General features: G+C 38.4%; 1 protein-coding gene across 2 annotated transcripts in view; it reads right to left on the bottom strand.

The window, feature by feature from the left end:
• SCG3 (secretogranin III) overlaps positions 1–12012 on the bottom strand; it is a 33083-nt gene extending 21071 nt beyond the window's left edge. For both annotated transcript variants that reach the window (XM_019730634.3, XM_074327743.2), the window contains exons 1-7: positions 11611–12012; positions 10831–10883; positions 10284–10329; positions 9972–10187; positions 4915–5057; positions 3962–4111; positions 1397–1574 (exon numbers count right to left, since the gene is read on the bottom strand). In XM_019730634.3, the coding sequence (XP_019586193.1) occupies positions 1397–1574; positions 3962–4111; positions 4915–5057; positions 9972–10187; positions 10284–10329; positions 10831–10883; positions 11611–11701 (877 nt within the window). In that variant the 5' untranslated portion in view covers positions 11702–12012. The remainder of the gene's footprint in view (positions 1–1396; positions 1575–3961; positions 4112–4914; positions 5058–9971; positions 10188–10283; positions 10330–10830; positions 10884–11610) is intronic.
• Positions 12013–17457: the final 5445 nt, after the last annotated feature.

Genomic DNA, 17457 nt, shown 5'->3' with positions numbered 1-17457 from the left:
TATTTTGATTTTATACCTGCTTTATTATTTCTCAATTGGTTCAGACCTTGGGTGAGAAAGACAGGAACTATCAAAGACTTCAGCGTAAATATTTAAATTAAAAGTCCATAAAAATAAAGGCAATATGGAATGGGGTCAGAGAAACTGAAAGATTAAAAAACAAAATAAGACACATCCCATACAGTGAAATCTTTAAAAGACCATGAAAATCACAAGATTAGGAGAGAGGAAAGGTAGGAGAAGAGGTTGGGGAGAGAGCCTACAAAAGGACTGGTAAATAACAACTTCAGCCATTCCATTATTTACTCAAGGTCACATCCATATAAATATTTGGTGTCATGCTGATGCTCTTCACTGAGAAGAAGTGAGTCACCGGGATGACAAAGGTTCTGAGCTGGGCATCTGCCAACTAGTGGGGCAAGATGGCTCAGAATGGACCCTCAAGATTACAAGCCCTGCAGACACCAGCAGAGGGGCTGGTGCCATCTGGTCAATGTCTGGAATTGAAGGACAAAGGATATTCTCCAGAAATGAAAACTCACTCTAAGGTAATTTCTTGGGGAAATATGTTACAATTACAGAAATGTTTATTACAAGCATTCTGAGGCTGAAGCCTTAAACAGGGCGAGAGAAGCCATTAAGGCAGTGTAGTGGTATCTGTCTAGACAATAACAACAGAAAATTTGCCCAATATTATTCTCCTCACAGGTTAACCAAAAGTAAACATGAACTGAAATCATCAGTTAACTTACTTTGGTGCACATATAAGAGAAAAGAGCAAGACAGTTAAAGGCTTTAAAACTAAAGACTTTAAAAAACACACAAATCATTTTCCAAGTGTGTTTGGGGTTCCTGACCTCCTTTAGTCCAGTGTTTATGTCACTCTGACGCATTTGAAGACTGACACTGAAAATGTCTAAAAAGCAAAATTCTGAGTCATTTATAAAATGATAAATTATGTTCCACACACTGTTCCCATTAGGAAAGGAAAATGAATAAATCCTTTTAAAAAAATAAAAGATTCGCAGTGGAGTTGAGGCTGAACTGGATCAGGTGGGGACACTGCTTGATTCATCTCCCCACCTGCACAAGATTCACTCCAGGACCACGAATGTAGCACATGTTCATTAACTGTTGAACAAATAAATGAACCCTCTGTCAACAAGAAGATTAAACTGTCCAGAAACCCCACCTTTCCTGACTATCCTTTCCTAAATATTTCCACGACTGGTGTACTTCTTCTGAAAAAATTGATGTGAACTATTTTCCCCAAGGTCACAATACATATCATTGAGGGTTGCATTTGGAAACTGAAAACAGGAAGAAAGTAAAACCACCCACACATTTCCTGGAATTACTGTTTCTGTTCCACATGGTCAGAAAACACAGTTTTTACCTGAGTCGATGCTTTTCAGTAATGCATAAAAGTTTGGGAAATATTGGAGTTCCTCAAAGTTGTCTTCACCATAGGTTTTAGTTCTCCTTTCTAAGCCATTTGTCAAGGTTAAGGTATTAGATACTGTTTCATCATTGTCTCCATTAGTGAAACCATCTTGAATTGCTGCCATTGGAGTCTCCCGTAGGAATAAAAAAAAAAATCAATAAAAAATAAAGTTTGTTAGAACTAATGACATGCCAGCTTGATTTTTTCCTCTGTAGTGTCCTCGAATGTAAAGTGCAAAAAACCCTCCTCCTTTGCAAGCTGCTGCAGGTCACACCCTATTCTAGGTATGCAGGTGGGCATTGAGTCACGTGGAAAAGTCATTGGGACTTAGAGACAGGAGCTGTACCTAAAGACCCTGGACCCTGCTCAGGGGATAATAGACAGGGAATTTCTACGTTCCTGCTCTGGCCAAGTTCCCCTCCATCAATCCTCATGAGTGTCTCCTCGTAAAACTGCCTTTCACCGAGGAGGGGAGTTTTGAGTTCGCAGAATCTACCAAAAGAGATGGTGCTTGTCAGAATACCTACCACCACTAGAGCAGTCACACCGGGAGATTTCTGGGTGACGTTTTAAGGGATGTCTAGAAGGGTATACAGACTTTTTTCCAGACCTGATCCATGCCCAGTGTTCCTCATCTTAATGATCCATTCTCCGTTTAGTGAACTAGACAGAATTTATGAGCCTTTTTCTCTCTCTTCCTTTTCCTTTCCTTCTATTCAACCCATCAGTAGTCTTTTTGGCCCTACTTTCAAAATTTATCCCAAATTTGTACATTTCTCTCTTTTTTCACTACACACTCTGGTCCAAGCTTCTTCATCTCTTACCTTCTAACTAGTGGACCACCCATCTCCAATCTGTTCCCTGTACTGCGTTTTCCACATTTATAGTCAGAGTTAAAAACCTGACCATGTAACTCTTTTGCTTATATTCCTTCAGTGTTTTTCCATCCTTATGATAAAGATCAGAATCCATATACGTCTCATAAAGTCCTACCTAGTCTGGCCTGGATACACCTCCCAAGTATCAGCTCTCATTTCTCTTTCTCTTTCCTCTCCTCTCCTCTCCTCTCCTCTCCTCTCCTCTCCTCTCCTCTCCTCTCCTCTCCTCTCCTCTCCTCTCCTCTCCTTTCCTCTTTTCTCTCTCTCTAGCTCTCTCTCTCTCTCAGATCACTTAATGCAGTTGTAATGAAAATACATGACTATTTAAAGACCATCTACATCTTCCTTTAGACCTTATGCATCATGAGAGCAGGAATTATGTCTTTTTAAATGAGCATTATATCCCCAGTGCTTGGTACATAGTTGGTACCTCAGTCAATATTTACTAAAAGAATATTTCACTTGCATTTTATATGCATTGATGCATTTAGGTAACAGAGTGAACAGGTAGAAGACATGGAAATAAGCAGTACATACATATTTGGAGTCAAGGATCAATCACAAAAAATAGCTATGTTGGTTGCAGTTTAGATTGGTAAGCTTGAGTGAAAGTCACGAGTTCTTTGATGAATTTAGAAAGCTTTTTTTGGAATGGATGGTTCTTCCAAAGGTGTTTAAAAAGATGGCAGCTGCTGGAGATTGAAAGCAGGGAGAGCCAAGGAGAGCTTTTAGGATATCTAGTAAAGAAAATCCAGACCCAATTTCCATTTTCTAGCCTCCTCTAAAACAGGATTATATAAGCCTGTATTCTCTTTTTCCTTCTATTTGGGATAGGATTTTGAACGGGATGAGAAGACACAGGGTTGGGAGCTCTGGTGGAGAAAATCAAATTGGAGGTGAGGAGTTTGATATATTCCTGTGGTCAGCTCCATCTAGAGTTTTAAAGAGAATTCAAGGAGGAGAGAAAGATTTCAGCAGCTTTGCTGAGGTTAAAGAAAAGATGAAGAGGCAACGAGTCCAGCAAGATGAAAGAATGAATGACTGGTCTAAGTAAAGGATGACAGATAAGCTCTGAACCAATGAAAAGAGGGAGGAGCAGGTGAGTCAGTGCGAGGTAGAACAGAGAGTCAGCATCAGGCAACCAGCTCCTGGGAATATAAAAGCTGGTGAGGCAGAGGATCAAAGCAACTGAGTTTTTTGTGGGGGATGGATTGTAGGGGCAGATGACATCCATGGTGAATAGAAGTTGGATACCAAAAGGGCTGCGAAATATTTGGTTTCAGTACACTGAGATTATATAAATAGTTGTCACGTGCACTAACCATTTCACATAATATTATATGTTATTATACAGTGGAGTATAAGATGTAACATTTTCTGTGTAATATAACATGTATCCAAATTATTTTCAAAGTAGAGTTCATTTATATCATTTAACTTAGTGGTATTTCATGAATATATATTTTAAGTGGGCTAAAAATGTCACATACCCTGAATCTTCTTTGGCACCAAGTGAGGTACTAATTATACACAGATTGTATTAATTATATTAATTATATACAATATGTATACACACATCCATGCACATGTATACATATATATATACATAACGTACGCATATACATTCACATATACCTACCATTTTCTCTGGTATTTTTCCAGCCTGAATCTCAGTCCTGCTTGTGGGATTATTGAGTTTCTCTTCATAATTGTTGGCTTCCTTAGAGATCAATTTTTGTAAAACCTCTGCTACCTCATCTTCCAGTGTGTGTGCCTGGCTTTCTGTGATCTGTTATAAAGAGTCAAAAACACATATAAATGTTATTCCCATTTTTATGATAAAAACATCTAGACTAAACTCTGTAGCTGAACACACATTTTTAGAAGACAAGAGAACCTTCTGGTCCCTCTTCTGGACAACCTTGTTTATGCCTCTGTACCTGCAGGCCGATCATAGTGACTGACCAGCTCTCCTGGAAAGAAATGCCTTGGACTCACCGTGCAAGTGGTCAGTCCTGTCTGTTGCAACTCACAGAACACTTACTTTGAGACACATCTTGAGGGTTGTTTCTCAACCCTCATTGCTGGCCATGCATGGCCAAGTAACCCACACTGACTACCCTATTAAAGACAGTCAGGATTGTGCCGGGCTGGGGGCCTAGCCGAGGCAGGGTCAATGAGGACTGCTTAGTTTCCCTAATGTTGCATGACTTTGCTCATGTTATTTCTTTCTCACCTCACACATCTTTTACTTCTGCTGGTTAAATCCTAACCATCTTTCTAAGCTCACTTCAAACACCTCCTCCACTGAAGCTTTCCCTTATAGTTCAACTGGATATAATCCATCCTCTGGCACACTGAACTGATCTTATGGTTGTTACACAGCTTGCATGCATGCACTGTCTAGTTCCTCTGACAGACTATCAATTTCCAGAGGGAAAGGATGTTGTCTTACTTATCCTCAAAACCTATGGTACCTAGTATAAAGTAGCTACATTATAAACATTTCACTACTTGAATCAAGTGGCGTGGCTTCTTAGCATATTCCAGACTGTACTAAGAATTTGGTTTATTCCCATGCATGTGACTTACTAGGCCAAGATTCAGGAGTTTAGAAACGATCTTGTCAAATACTCCTCTGTCGTTTTCCTCGTAAATTCTGGTAGCAATTTTCTGGACAATGTCTTCAGCGGTTAAAGGCGTTCCATCTAGCTGATGAAGGCCATCGGGATCATCTAGACAGAGTAATCACAGTTTCATGTGGACCTATTTTGCGGATCATTTTAGGTTTATAATCTGTACCTTGCTCTTGTACACTCAGATATGTTTGGAATAGATTTATGGTGGTGCTTGTACTATATACACTCTTGGTTTGAAATAAAATTTGACTTCAAGTTAAGAACCTAGGATGATCAGAGAAATTCTGAAAGCTTCTTATGTGATTATAAGAGGCAGGAATATCTGAAGTCAATACAAAAGGTCTCTCCATTTTTTATTATCATTAATAATACAAACAATATTATAATTTTTATTTTTATAGTCCACCACATTTATGTAGTATTCCATATTATTCAAAGCACCCTTCTATATGTTATATAATTTGATATTCCACTTCCATGCAAGGAGTAGATTAGTAATATTCACACATGTACTCGCTTTGCAGACAAACTCTTGGGCTGAGGGTGGAAGAATCTGCCTCACACCCAGAATCAGAAAGTGTGTGCTGAAGATTTTATGACTTACCTGGAATAAATGTTTACTTCTAAGTGAACATGTGTCAGAGTGCCTTTACATAAGGCAACTTAATGTGACAAGCCTCTTTTTCCAGAGAATAGGGAACTTATTTTATGTGCCTGGAACTTAAACTTCTAAAATGTGACAACAGATTTGTACATTTGTGAATCTATGTGAATCTCTGCAGAGAAGATTGCAAATATGTACCCTTGGCATCCCCTGGGAACACATTTGGCAGCACTACTTCAGACTAAAGCAAGGGCCCATCCTGAGGGAAAGGGAGGATGCAGTAGGGCTGGTGGCAAGGAAGCATTGCACCTCCTCCACGGAGAACTCCCAGGAGTCAATTGGTCTTTTCCAATCTATACGACATGGAACAGTATATTTATATGTGCTAGTTTACAAGGCACTGAACTCCCCATCATATCTAGGCAGGTTGAAAAGATCAGAATTTTAGCCCATGATACCTCTTGTTATCTATCTATGTTTATATATCTTCTACTGTAAAGGAAGATAATAAGGTTTAAAAGCACCTTTTAAATTACAAAGTATTATATGAAAGTTAATGTAGTGTCATAACAGACAGTGCATTTGTACCTGAAATAAAGGAACTGCAATTATCTTCTAAGGGAAATAGACATTGAATCCCTGGCCAAATTCTGCCCCTCTAATTCTGATCATATCCACTCAAAGAAAGAAGAACCTAGTATTTCTATTTTGAGTTTACAGTTTTCTTTCATGGCTTCAGGGGATTCAAACAAGGAATTTCTTCCACGGTCTGTCTCAGACTCTACGGAGATGAAAGTATATGCAGCCTCAGGCAGATTATCTTCTTGTTTGGAAAGAAGCTAAGGAAAATGAGTGGGGTGGTTATGCACAAAGGGCTGGAAGGTTTCTGACAGTATATTGTTGCAGAGCTGCTGGCCAACCCATGAATTGTGAGCCCGCTGAACCAGAGTGACTAATGAACACAAAAGCCCTAAGAAAAATCCCATAAAATCAGTTCCTCTCCTGGCTGAAAATTGAGTCCATCATCTGTTTTTTTTTCAGGAGCAGAAACTCACTATCATTTAGGTCTGATTTTTCCATTTGTGGGTTGCAAGTCATACTCTAGGGAATAGATGGAGCAGAAACGGGCCGGCTCTATGCAGGGGTGGAAGAATTTATTTCCCTTCTCACTTATCCCTTAGGCTCTGAAAAGGGAAGAGTATTGGTAGCTTCCGCAGGCAACCAATACTCGTCCTTTTTCAGATCCCAAGGGATATGTGGGAAAGGAAGTAAATGAGATGACTGCTTTTCAGCTCATGTACTTCCCAACAGGGAGAACATTAGCAACATTCTGAAGGAGTAGCCTTTTTCCTCCGCTGCATGGCTCTTCTGTCTTGACGTAGGCCCCCCCAGCAGAGCTTTGCTAGATGGGGTTAATAATCAAGCACGTGGGCATTGCTCCTTACCTCCCACTGATTTCCCCTGGCTCCTCTAACATGGACAGAATCACTCAGAATGATTTATCTAATGCTCAGGAAGGTATTTCACCCTGCTGTACAGATAATTACGGGGAAGCCAAACATGAATTCAACATTTATAACCTTTTTAAAGCAGCTACAACATTCTAAGTGAAGGTAAAAGGGACATGTTCTGCCTGGTTACGTTTTGTCCGGTTATGTTTTGAATCTCCAGCATCTAACATGGCACTTGATATTCATTTGTTGAATACATTTTAATTAAAATCTTAATATGGGCCAGAACGGGAAAGAGAGTGATGAATAGTGTAGGCACGGTCCCTAATTGCACAGAGCTTATTGTCTAGTTCGTAGTCTGACATACAGTAATTGTTCAATGAATATTTGTTTGGTGAATGCACACAGGGGCCTGAAAGCACTACTTCATAAAAGAAACTTGAAAGAATCCTGAATCACACATGCTGCAGAAAATACTGAAGGAGAATCAATGGGCTCTACAGCTCAAGCCTATTTGGAGGTTTACTAAAGGTGAGAAAACACCCAATGGAAGTTAGGTTCCCTCGCCCTCCCGTCTGGGATGTGTCTGCATGCCTCTGAGCTCTAGTCACCTTGATGGTACCAAACACTCTGGTTCCAGGGTTTCCAGGGTATGAGAGGAGAACAGAAATTCACTCATAAATCATTTCTCTCTAAGAATCTTCTCTATAATCACAAGTAGACTTAAAATGACTCCTAGGGGAAACCTAGAGCCATCAGGACTAGCACTTGGTAGTTCAGAACCCATTTGGGATGGTAATAAAATGTTGAATAATTTAAAATCAGTTGCTCAAGTTAGTGGTCAAATCACAAATAGACATGTGCCTCTGCCTGTATGTACAACTAGTTTGACCAAAAAATTCAGTCAAACAGATATTAGACTGTTTTTATTTTATTTTATTAAATCAAAAGGTCAGTTCAGTCAACGTGGTTGAATCCGTTTTGTGTGCAGCTATGCCCAGTGTCTATTTCTAATCCAAATAATTTAGGTTAAAAAGTCAAATTCAAGAATAAAAAAACAAATGCCCTGAGTAGGAGATGTAATATGAAAGGTGTCAAAATATAAAGCATCTCCCCTACCCTATTACATGCACAACACACTTCTGAAATCTCCTCAGGCTATGATATCCTATAAAAGTCAAATTTAATTGGTAGTTGTTTTCTGGCAGAGAGAATCAGCATCATTCTCTTGTGGCCATGGGCAGAATAAGGACATATAAGAAAATTTGTAGTCACTTCTAAGCACTGGTCCTCAGAATGGAAAACATGCTCTCTTCCTCAATGCCTAGGTACAATAGTTCATTTATTCACTCGTGTATTTTTCATTTGTTCATTCATTCATTTATCAACTCTTGCAGTGAATTCATGAGCATCCAGACACGGGCTAGAATGTCTCTTTTCTCATGAGGTATTCAGTTTAGTTTAGGAGAAAGAGATAAATCATAAGTCATCACACTTAGGAATGTAAAATTACAAACTGCATTAAGTGCCATGAAGGAAGAGAACAAGGTTTCCATTAGCTCATGTATGCTGGATAAACCTAGAAAAGCAGATAGGAACCAGTCCATGCAGGACTGTGGAAGCCATGTTAAGGATTTTGGTTTTCAGCCGAAGAGAAATGGGAATCCATTAATGGGTTTTATGCAAAAGAGTGACATGCTCATATTTGCGTGTTGGTAAGATCACTCTGGCTGCTACATGAAGAATGAGTTGGAGAGGGGCAGAGTGGATGCTGGAAGATCCATTCGAAGATTTTGCTGCGTTTAAGTGAGGCATGATTGGAGCTTGGAAAAAGGTGGGGGTGATTAGAGATAGAGAAATAAATTGAGAGATACAGGAGAGAAAATTGATGTGACTGGAGGAATAGAATTTGAGAGGTAAGGAAAGAGAGAAATACTTTAATTCCTAGATTTCTGTCTTGAAAAATTGGGTGAGAGGTAGTGCCTTTCCTAGAGAAGGAACACACTACCAGGCTAAATTGTAAGGTGTACAGAGATTAATCTTGGATGTGTTAAGTTTGAGGTGCTTCTGAGACTTCCAAGACAAGATGATAGGTAAGTAGAATGTATATATTGGGGGTGCCAAAAAAATTGTATACAAGTGGACACTTTGGTCAACGTTGCTCAAGCAATAGTTCGCCGTAATCAGAAGTGTCTGGACTCTGATGGTAACCACTTTGAGCACCTCTTGTAATTGCAGAAGTCAAATATGACTTGTATTTGTCTTTTGTTACCAGTATATATTGAATATTACGATTTTAATAGTTTTCCTTTCTTAAAATGTGTATACATTTTTTGGCACTATATATATATATATATATATATATATATATAGTGCCTATATATATATATATATATCTCACTAAATATATATTTATATATGCATATAAAATCTGTCTATAGCCCTGAAAATTCTGTATTAGTGATATGAGACATCAGGATATCAAATGGTAACTGAAACTATGAAAAGGTTACAATGACTTAGGGAGAAAGGCTATAGCTGGAAAGAGAACACTGGAAAGGGAATAATAGATAGTTCACCTTTGAGAAGAGGGTATTTTCTTGATTTAATTATTTGAGAATTATGATTTTTGTTTGTCAAAATAAGATCTTGTAAAATAAATTGGAAAGTTAAAATGAATTCAGTAACATAAAATATAGACAGTAGATCAAAAATATTTTTTCCAAAGCATCAGTAAAGGAAACTTTAAAGAGAAAATAAAATCTGGACTTCTGGGGAGCTGGGGCTTTGCATATTATCAGTACATTTGGACTTTATCTTAATTTTGGACCTGACTAGTAAAGGATTATGAGTGTACAAGAGATATTTTTTTAAATATAGGACTTTCTTCTAACCCATAATGGGAAACTCCAAATTAGAGAAAATAGGTAGCAAAAGTTCTTTTTCCTCATTTACCTTGAAATTTATGATCCAGTCCACTCTTAGTGGAATCATAATCATCAATCAGTCTTCGATTCTTGGTTGAATCAACATCTTCCACATTCAATTTATTATCATATGGGGAGCTTCTTATGGATTGCCTTTCTTTCTCAATTTTTTCCTTTTCTGTTATTGCCTTTAGCAGTTTCAAGTTATCAACAAAGGAATGATTGCTTTCACCTGGCTTGTTTTCTGGAAGAAAGGCCCCCAAACCCCACAACATCTATTTTAGTTAAGATTCTCATAACGTACATTATTTAAATTAACATCAGTATAGTTTCTTTTTACCTGGAGGGTATGGTTTTTTAATCTTGTCTGCTTCTGCTTCAGCAATCTGTGAAACAAATAGGAGATAGACCTGGTTTTAAATAGTTGCTCCACCACTTACCAAATATGACAGCTAAATGATTCAATCTCCACGGGATTTAGTTTTCTTGTTTGTAAAATGTAGATAATAATTTCTATCTCAAAGCATGTCATAAGGATTAAATGAGATAAAATAAAGGGCAGATGGTCTATAAATATTAATTCCCATCTCCTATCGTATTGATGAAAGGTAAATCTCTGATAAATTAAGTAATCTTAAAATAGAATGGATGTAATGTGGAGCTTACTGAGTTATTATACAGTCAGCCCTATGTATTATACAGAACTTTCTATATAACTGTCAAGACATAGATACTACCAAAATCATATTTCCCATCCTAATTTCTGTCAATTTATTATTAATCTCCTGAAGTTTGTGAATTCAAAATGGCTAAAATGTCATAGCATAATTACATTAAGTTATAATAACTAAAATAAAATAGCATTTATAATTTTATTTTTGACCCACCTGTTCATTCAGAGGTCTTTCTGCACTTAATTCTCTATTATGTAGGGATTTGTCTAGAATAAAAACAAATATAAATTTAATTGTACATTGGAAAGATACAATATATCTCTTATTAAATAAAATCTTCATAACAGAAAAACAAATATTAGGAGAACTATTGTTGGATGAGTGTGGAACAAATATATATATATACAAATATATATATATATATATATATATATATATATATATATATATATATATATACAAAGATTATACAATAATAATGATTATAATGTTCTCTTGCTTATTATCTTGCTGTATTTCCTGAGTTAATAGAATTACACTTTTTTTTTTCTGACCACAAATCTAATACATATCTCTAACACTTGGTCTACCAGCTGTTTTCACCTAGACAGAGTATAATTTGGATTAGTATTATTAGCACATTAAAAGCTCTTTTGTCACATATTGCACATTTTATGAATAGAGTATTTTAGAAAGATTTTAAGACAATAAGAAAAAAACCCACACAACCAAACCTCTTTGTTAGGCGGAAAAGCCACCCCCTCCTAATTTCAAAATAAGATCTTTCAAAACAACCCAGGTTATCGCTCTATCATGTTACAAGTGAGGGGGGCGGGAATCTGTCTCTAAATTCGAACTGATTTCTCTGTCAATACGCATGGATATGATCTGATTAGAAAATCAGGCAAGGTGATCTACAGCTCATGGATTATGCCAAGCTTTACCTTTTCGCGGCGAAATAAAAGGAGGGCTGGAAGGAAAGTGTCCACGTACCTTGGCTGCCTCCCGGTTTGGGGAAAGCTTGAATTGGACTGCTGTGAAGCACCAACACCAGAATCCAAGTGCCGGTCCAAAGGAACCCCATTCTTCCACTCTTGGCTTCAGAAACAGCCTGGCGCTGGCTCCCGGAGCTGTAGCTTTTGTTATGAATGAAAGAGAGGAGCAAAAACAGGAAGAACTAGGAGAGTGGGTGCGGGGAGGAAGAGTGGTAGGGACCCAGCTGCCGGTGGAGCTAGACGCGGCTCTAGAGTAATGGGATTAGAAAGGCTCAAAGCTCTCGGGAGTCAGGTCTTCAGGTGGAGGAGAGCGCTGTCCGCCCCGCGGGTGCTGAAGTTCCTGTGACGCGGAGCCAGCCGCGGGTAGGCTAGGGCGTAGCCTTACTCACGCTCCCTCCTTAAGAGGAAATGAGGAAGGAAGCGCATGCTCCCTGCGAACCAGAGGCGGGAAGGGATGGCGTCAGTGACTCCAACTCCACTCCAATCCCCCGGGAATGGAAGGAGGAGGGGCAACATATCGGCTAGCGTATTTTCTGTGCCGCAGTCCTAGCCTGCTTCTGTGCTCAGGGTCACCTGGATTCCTGTAAGCTTGGACATCATTGTCCTAATTTCCCAAGTAAACGTTATCTCAAGGACCAAATGCCTTCTCTGCCCGTGTACCTGTAAAGGGAAGCTAGGTAACCTGCGTGAAGTGTTCTACTTTGGAATTATTCTGGGATCTGTTCCAGAGTCCCTTCTTTCCATCCCACCCTCTGTACCTAAAAGGTGGATGTAATCCTTAGCAAAGCCCTGCCTTTTGCGTTGACATAGCAAGCATCCTTTGGTGCTCCTATTTGTGTTTCATTGAGCTCTATGGAGTCTTTTTGAATTGGGAAATTCAAGGAACATTCTTTCAAACAGTCAGATTACTGCAACACACTCTCACTCTCGTAGATACTGAAACGGAACTAAAATATACATTGTCTGTTCTCCTAAGAGTGAAAGTCCTCATCAGTCCTGGGTGGGTCAACCGCAAGGGCCAGTTTCATTCTAAAATTTCCCCTTTCCCACCAAGGGTAAAGCTCTCCCTTCACCAACACCATCACCAAAAAGGGAAACAAAACAACAACAACAACAACAACAACAACAACAAAAACCACTTGCACTTCTGCAAAATTCTTCCCCAGGATTCAGTTATGTCTAAAGACCTGACTGTTCCAGTAGACCTTGAAGAGAGGGTATAGTAATGAAAAGCATTTTTCATCATAATTAGGTCGAGGAGGTGCTTGAGAATATTCTGAGAAAATTCTCAGAAGCCTAAGATTATTGCATAAAAGGAGCTATCAAATGACTTTTAAATGATGAAAGTAAGCAATACTAATGTGAGCAGAGTGCTGAGCAAGCTCTTTGGTCTCTGATTTTTAAACAAGAGCTTGGACCCTTTCCTTCCAACTGCGGCATACTGGGAACCAGTCTGACTATTGACCAAAGGGAAGAATTCAGCACAATCAGTCCTTTGATTTCTGCACCCCTGCTTTTCAAGGAGCAAGTTGGTCATTCAAGTACCTTGAAACAAACAAACAAACAAACAAACAAACAAGCCGACAAACAAATCTTCCTTGTACTGGAGGTTTTTGAGTTTGGAAGTCACTCAAATATTTACTTTAAGAATCTAAAGAATACTTTTCATATAACAGCTACTTCAAAACAAATAGTTGTTTCTTGGCAAGGATAACATAGTATCATTATCCCAGTACACTAAATTAAAAAATTCAATCAAAATTTAAAATCCCAGCTGAGTGAAGGGTAAATTTTCTTAGTTTCCTCTTCTTTAAAACAGAGATGGTAGGCTCTGTTTACCTCACAACGTTATTGTGGAGAGTGAATAGGTATATGTTTAGATCAAATAATTTTGATGCCAGGAATATTTTGACACAGCCTAAAAAATAAATCATGAAATGTTTTCACCTTTTAAAAAACATTGCCGAATATTATGTGAACAAGCCATTCACCAATTCTGAAACTCATGCTATCGCTGACCTAACCCCTCAGCTTTGCTCCACTCTTTGTCCTGTTCCTGACTCTCTTCTCCCCTCAATATGCTTGGGAAAGGCTCAGGATGGAACAAAGGTGAAGGATGGTTATTGAGCACATTGCATTGCTTGCCCAAAATAAGAAAGATATTTGACCTTTTTCTTCCATTTGTATTCAAAGTGACTATGTTAAATGAATACTAAACCTAGGAACATGTTATGTTTCTTATCAAATGAGCAGTGGAGCACTGAGTAACTGTAAGGCATGATTTAATTTAGATTCCTCATTCTTATGGATGTTTTTGCTGAACAAAAACATGGGTCTATGAATGGAGTAATGTTAAGTTTTATTTATTCACTCATTCATGTAACCCATGTTTATTGAGCACTTGAAATGTACCAGGTATTGAGATAATTTCTGGGTGTACAAAGACAAGTAAAATATAATCACTGCTGGTCTTATAACCTCCTAGAGAGAAAGGACTGTGATTACAACAATTAGAACAACAACCACAACTGTTTACTGAATAAGTTTCATGTGCTATACATTGATCTCATTTAAATATAAGTGAACGAATAAGCACAAGAGTGTGTTATGGGTCCCCTGTTGTATGTTAGGGGTTCGGTGGGGTGCAAATAATGGAAGAAATGATCGTGAAAGGTTTCAAAGAGAAGATGTCTCTTTTCTTAATAATAAAAAGATTAAAATATTTGATTATTGTGTGTAGCCACACTATAAATGTTGAATAATATAAAAAATATATGCTGAAATTGTAAGGCAAGTGTCATTGAAACAGACCAGATGATCATGAAATCGACAACATACAATGCACAGTGAGTTGAATGCTTTTTGTGTGTGCATCAGCGTGTACGTGGTTGATTGTCATGTGCTCATTCACTGGTGGAGAAGATGTCTTTTGAGCTGAGACTTGAAGATATGTTTGAGGGATGTTTTTATTTATTATAGAAGCTACTGTTATATTAATTGTTATTGCAACTTTATTATAGAAAATTTCAAACAACACAAAAGCAGAAAAAATATTGAAATGTACTCCCATGAGTTCATTACCCAACTTCAACAATCATTAATTCATGACCATTCTTTTTACATTGTATTCCCACCACTTTGCACCCCCAATGGATTATTTACCCATAGAAGTACCAGACTTCATATCATTTCAACCATATGCAGGTCAGTATGTTTACCTAAAAGATAAGGATTCTTTTTTTCCAATATTACTGTGGTATCTTTATCATAACTCAAAATAATAATACTACCTTAGTATCAAATATCCAGTCAGAGTTCAAATTTCCTCACTTGCCTTATAAATATTTTTACAGTTGGTTTGCTTAGATCAGGATCCAAGCAAGGCCATGCATTGCATTTGTTTGGCATGTGAGAGACACGTTGCCAGGTTTTCTTTGACTTTCCCAGAGAAGTTAGTTACTTCCTCAGAATACTGTGCATACTTCCAATATAGCATGTATTCCATTGTGCAGCTTTTTGTGTATACTTCTTTTCTTCTCATTTCAAAAATAATAAATATACGTTGAAGGAAAATTTCTGAAAGTACAGATAAGCAAAAAAGGAAAAATCATCTTATAGAGATAACCACTACTAACTTTTGGTATATGTCCTTTTGGTGCATGTTTTCGCTAAGAAAATGTTTTACACATAAAATTGTATCTCTCACTAATTATCTGCTTATGTATCTAGCTATCTATCCCACTAAACTGTGAACTCCTCCAGGGAAAGGCTCTTGTCTTACTCATCTTCCATTTCTCAGCCCTTCTTACAGCATCTGGAAATCTATTATATTTGCTTAAATCAATAAAGTGTCAGAGGGTTGCGTGTTTACCTTTGGTCCTCAAATGCTGAGACTATTATTGCTGTCCCACATGGATAGTTCATGACAATCTTGCAGTGCCAAGAGCTGCAAGGTCCATAAACAGCTCTTAGTCACTGTCAGTGTGATTCTCCACTGGAAAGCCTTATTCTCAGGGCTCAGTCCTTTACGTACATATCTCTACTAAGAAGTCATGTTCTTAGGGAGACAAGCCTACTGTCTCAGGATGGGTTCCCTGGGAAGCAGACCCTGAAATGGAGATTATCATGCAGGAATTTATGCTCTTGAACCAACAACTATGGAAGGGAAAGAATGGGAAAGATGCAGGATTTGGCAGAGAGGGAAGTTGAGCTGCAACATAGTTTCAATGGAAGCTTTAGCCAATCCTACAAGGAATTCTAAAGATGAGATGACCCTTCAGAATTGTCCTGAGTTGGGGCGAGAGGTATAGGCATTTTTACTCCTGCATAGACTAGTCACTGGGTGTAGGCTTTTCCAGGAAGAAATCATAACCGTGGATGAGGGGGCCCTTTTCAGCAGCTGGGGAAATAAGTCTTCAGTCCTGAAGTGAAATCTGAGCAGTGTATTCGACATTCATCACATGTACCCTGACCCCCTTATTTGAAGTTGTAACCTCTGCCCCAGCACTCTCCCTCCCCTCCCCGCCTTGTATTTCTCCATTGCACTTATCATATATCATACCATACAATCCACTTATTGATTTTATTTTTATCTCTCTCTCCTAACTAGACTGAGATGTTTTTGGACAGGGATTTTTGTCTATATACTTTCTTCACTGCTGTATTTCAAGCTTGTAGAATAGTGTCTAGTAAGTGCTCAACACATATTGATGCCTGAAATATACTGTAACCCCTGAAGAAATATATATAGTTAAGGTAAATAGAAAAAATAAGACTGGCTATTAATTGAAAATTATTGAATCTGGGTATTAATATACTATCCTCTCAAGTTTTGCTTGAAATGTTTCATAGTAAAAAGTCTTATGAAAAGGTTTAGTATTTTAAATTCACTGCTCACAAATGGAGAGAGTAATAAGAGAGACTGTTTTTCTTTCCTCTTTTTTCTTCCAAGGGTATTCTGAAAATACAATTCAACATCTTCCTCAGTGGAACAGAAAATCAATAACTTTGCTCTGGTGCTCCAATGCCCGTCCTCCAGCAATCCCTGTATGCATGCTGCCGCCAGGGGAGCCCCAATAACTTAGCTGGCCATGCCCCTGCAACGTTAGTGGTGCAATTTCAGTTTTCTTCTCTTAGGATGCCAACATTTTACAGACATTGGAGAATTAGGCCAGCATTTCTTGCTAGACGCTGCACAGATACAATTAGATAGAACCAAGGCATTCTGAGAAACTAAGAGTAATTACTGAATTTCCCTTTTCATCAGACATAACAGTGGGTAGGAAGAAGTTGTGCGGGAGTGCTCACTTCTCCCCAAAGTGGAGGGTGAGTTGACCCATGGGGTTGGGGAGAGAGGTGGAGTCAGCAGTTCCCTTTTTGCTGACTATTCCCCCAAAAAAGCCCCACATGATATGGCTTCTGTGGCCGCTCTGACCTCATATCCTCTCACTGGCCCTGCCCCGAAGCTCTAGCTACACTGGCCTCTGCTGCTCCTGACAAGGCCAGGCATGCCCTTGTGTTGGCACCTTTACAGTGACCTCCTCCTCTGCCTGTAATAGTCTCCACATGGCTCATTCCCTCACATTCTCCAAGCCTTAGCTCAAATGTCACCTTCTCAGTGATGAATTATTCAAACTTGCACCCACTTCTACCACCCCTATACTCCCAGCCCTATGACTGTGCTCTACTTTTTCATTATTCCTTGCCCCTTATCTCTTCCAAAGATGTGTGTATATATATACATACATATACATACATACATACATACATATACATACATATATACATATGTATATATATATACATATGTGTGTATATGCATATATCATATATACAGATAGATATA

Source organism: Rhinolophus sinicus, chromosome 3 (genome assembly GCF_057876585.1).
Source record: "Rhinolophus sinicus isolate RSI-liver-muscle chromosome 3, RSI-T2T, whole genome shotgun sequence".
Taxonomy (NCBI): Eukaryota; Metazoa; Chordata; class Mammalia; order Chiroptera; family Rhinolophidae; genus Rhinolophus; species Rhinolophus sinicus.
This window is presented reverse-complemented; position numbering and strand designations above follow the sequence as displayed.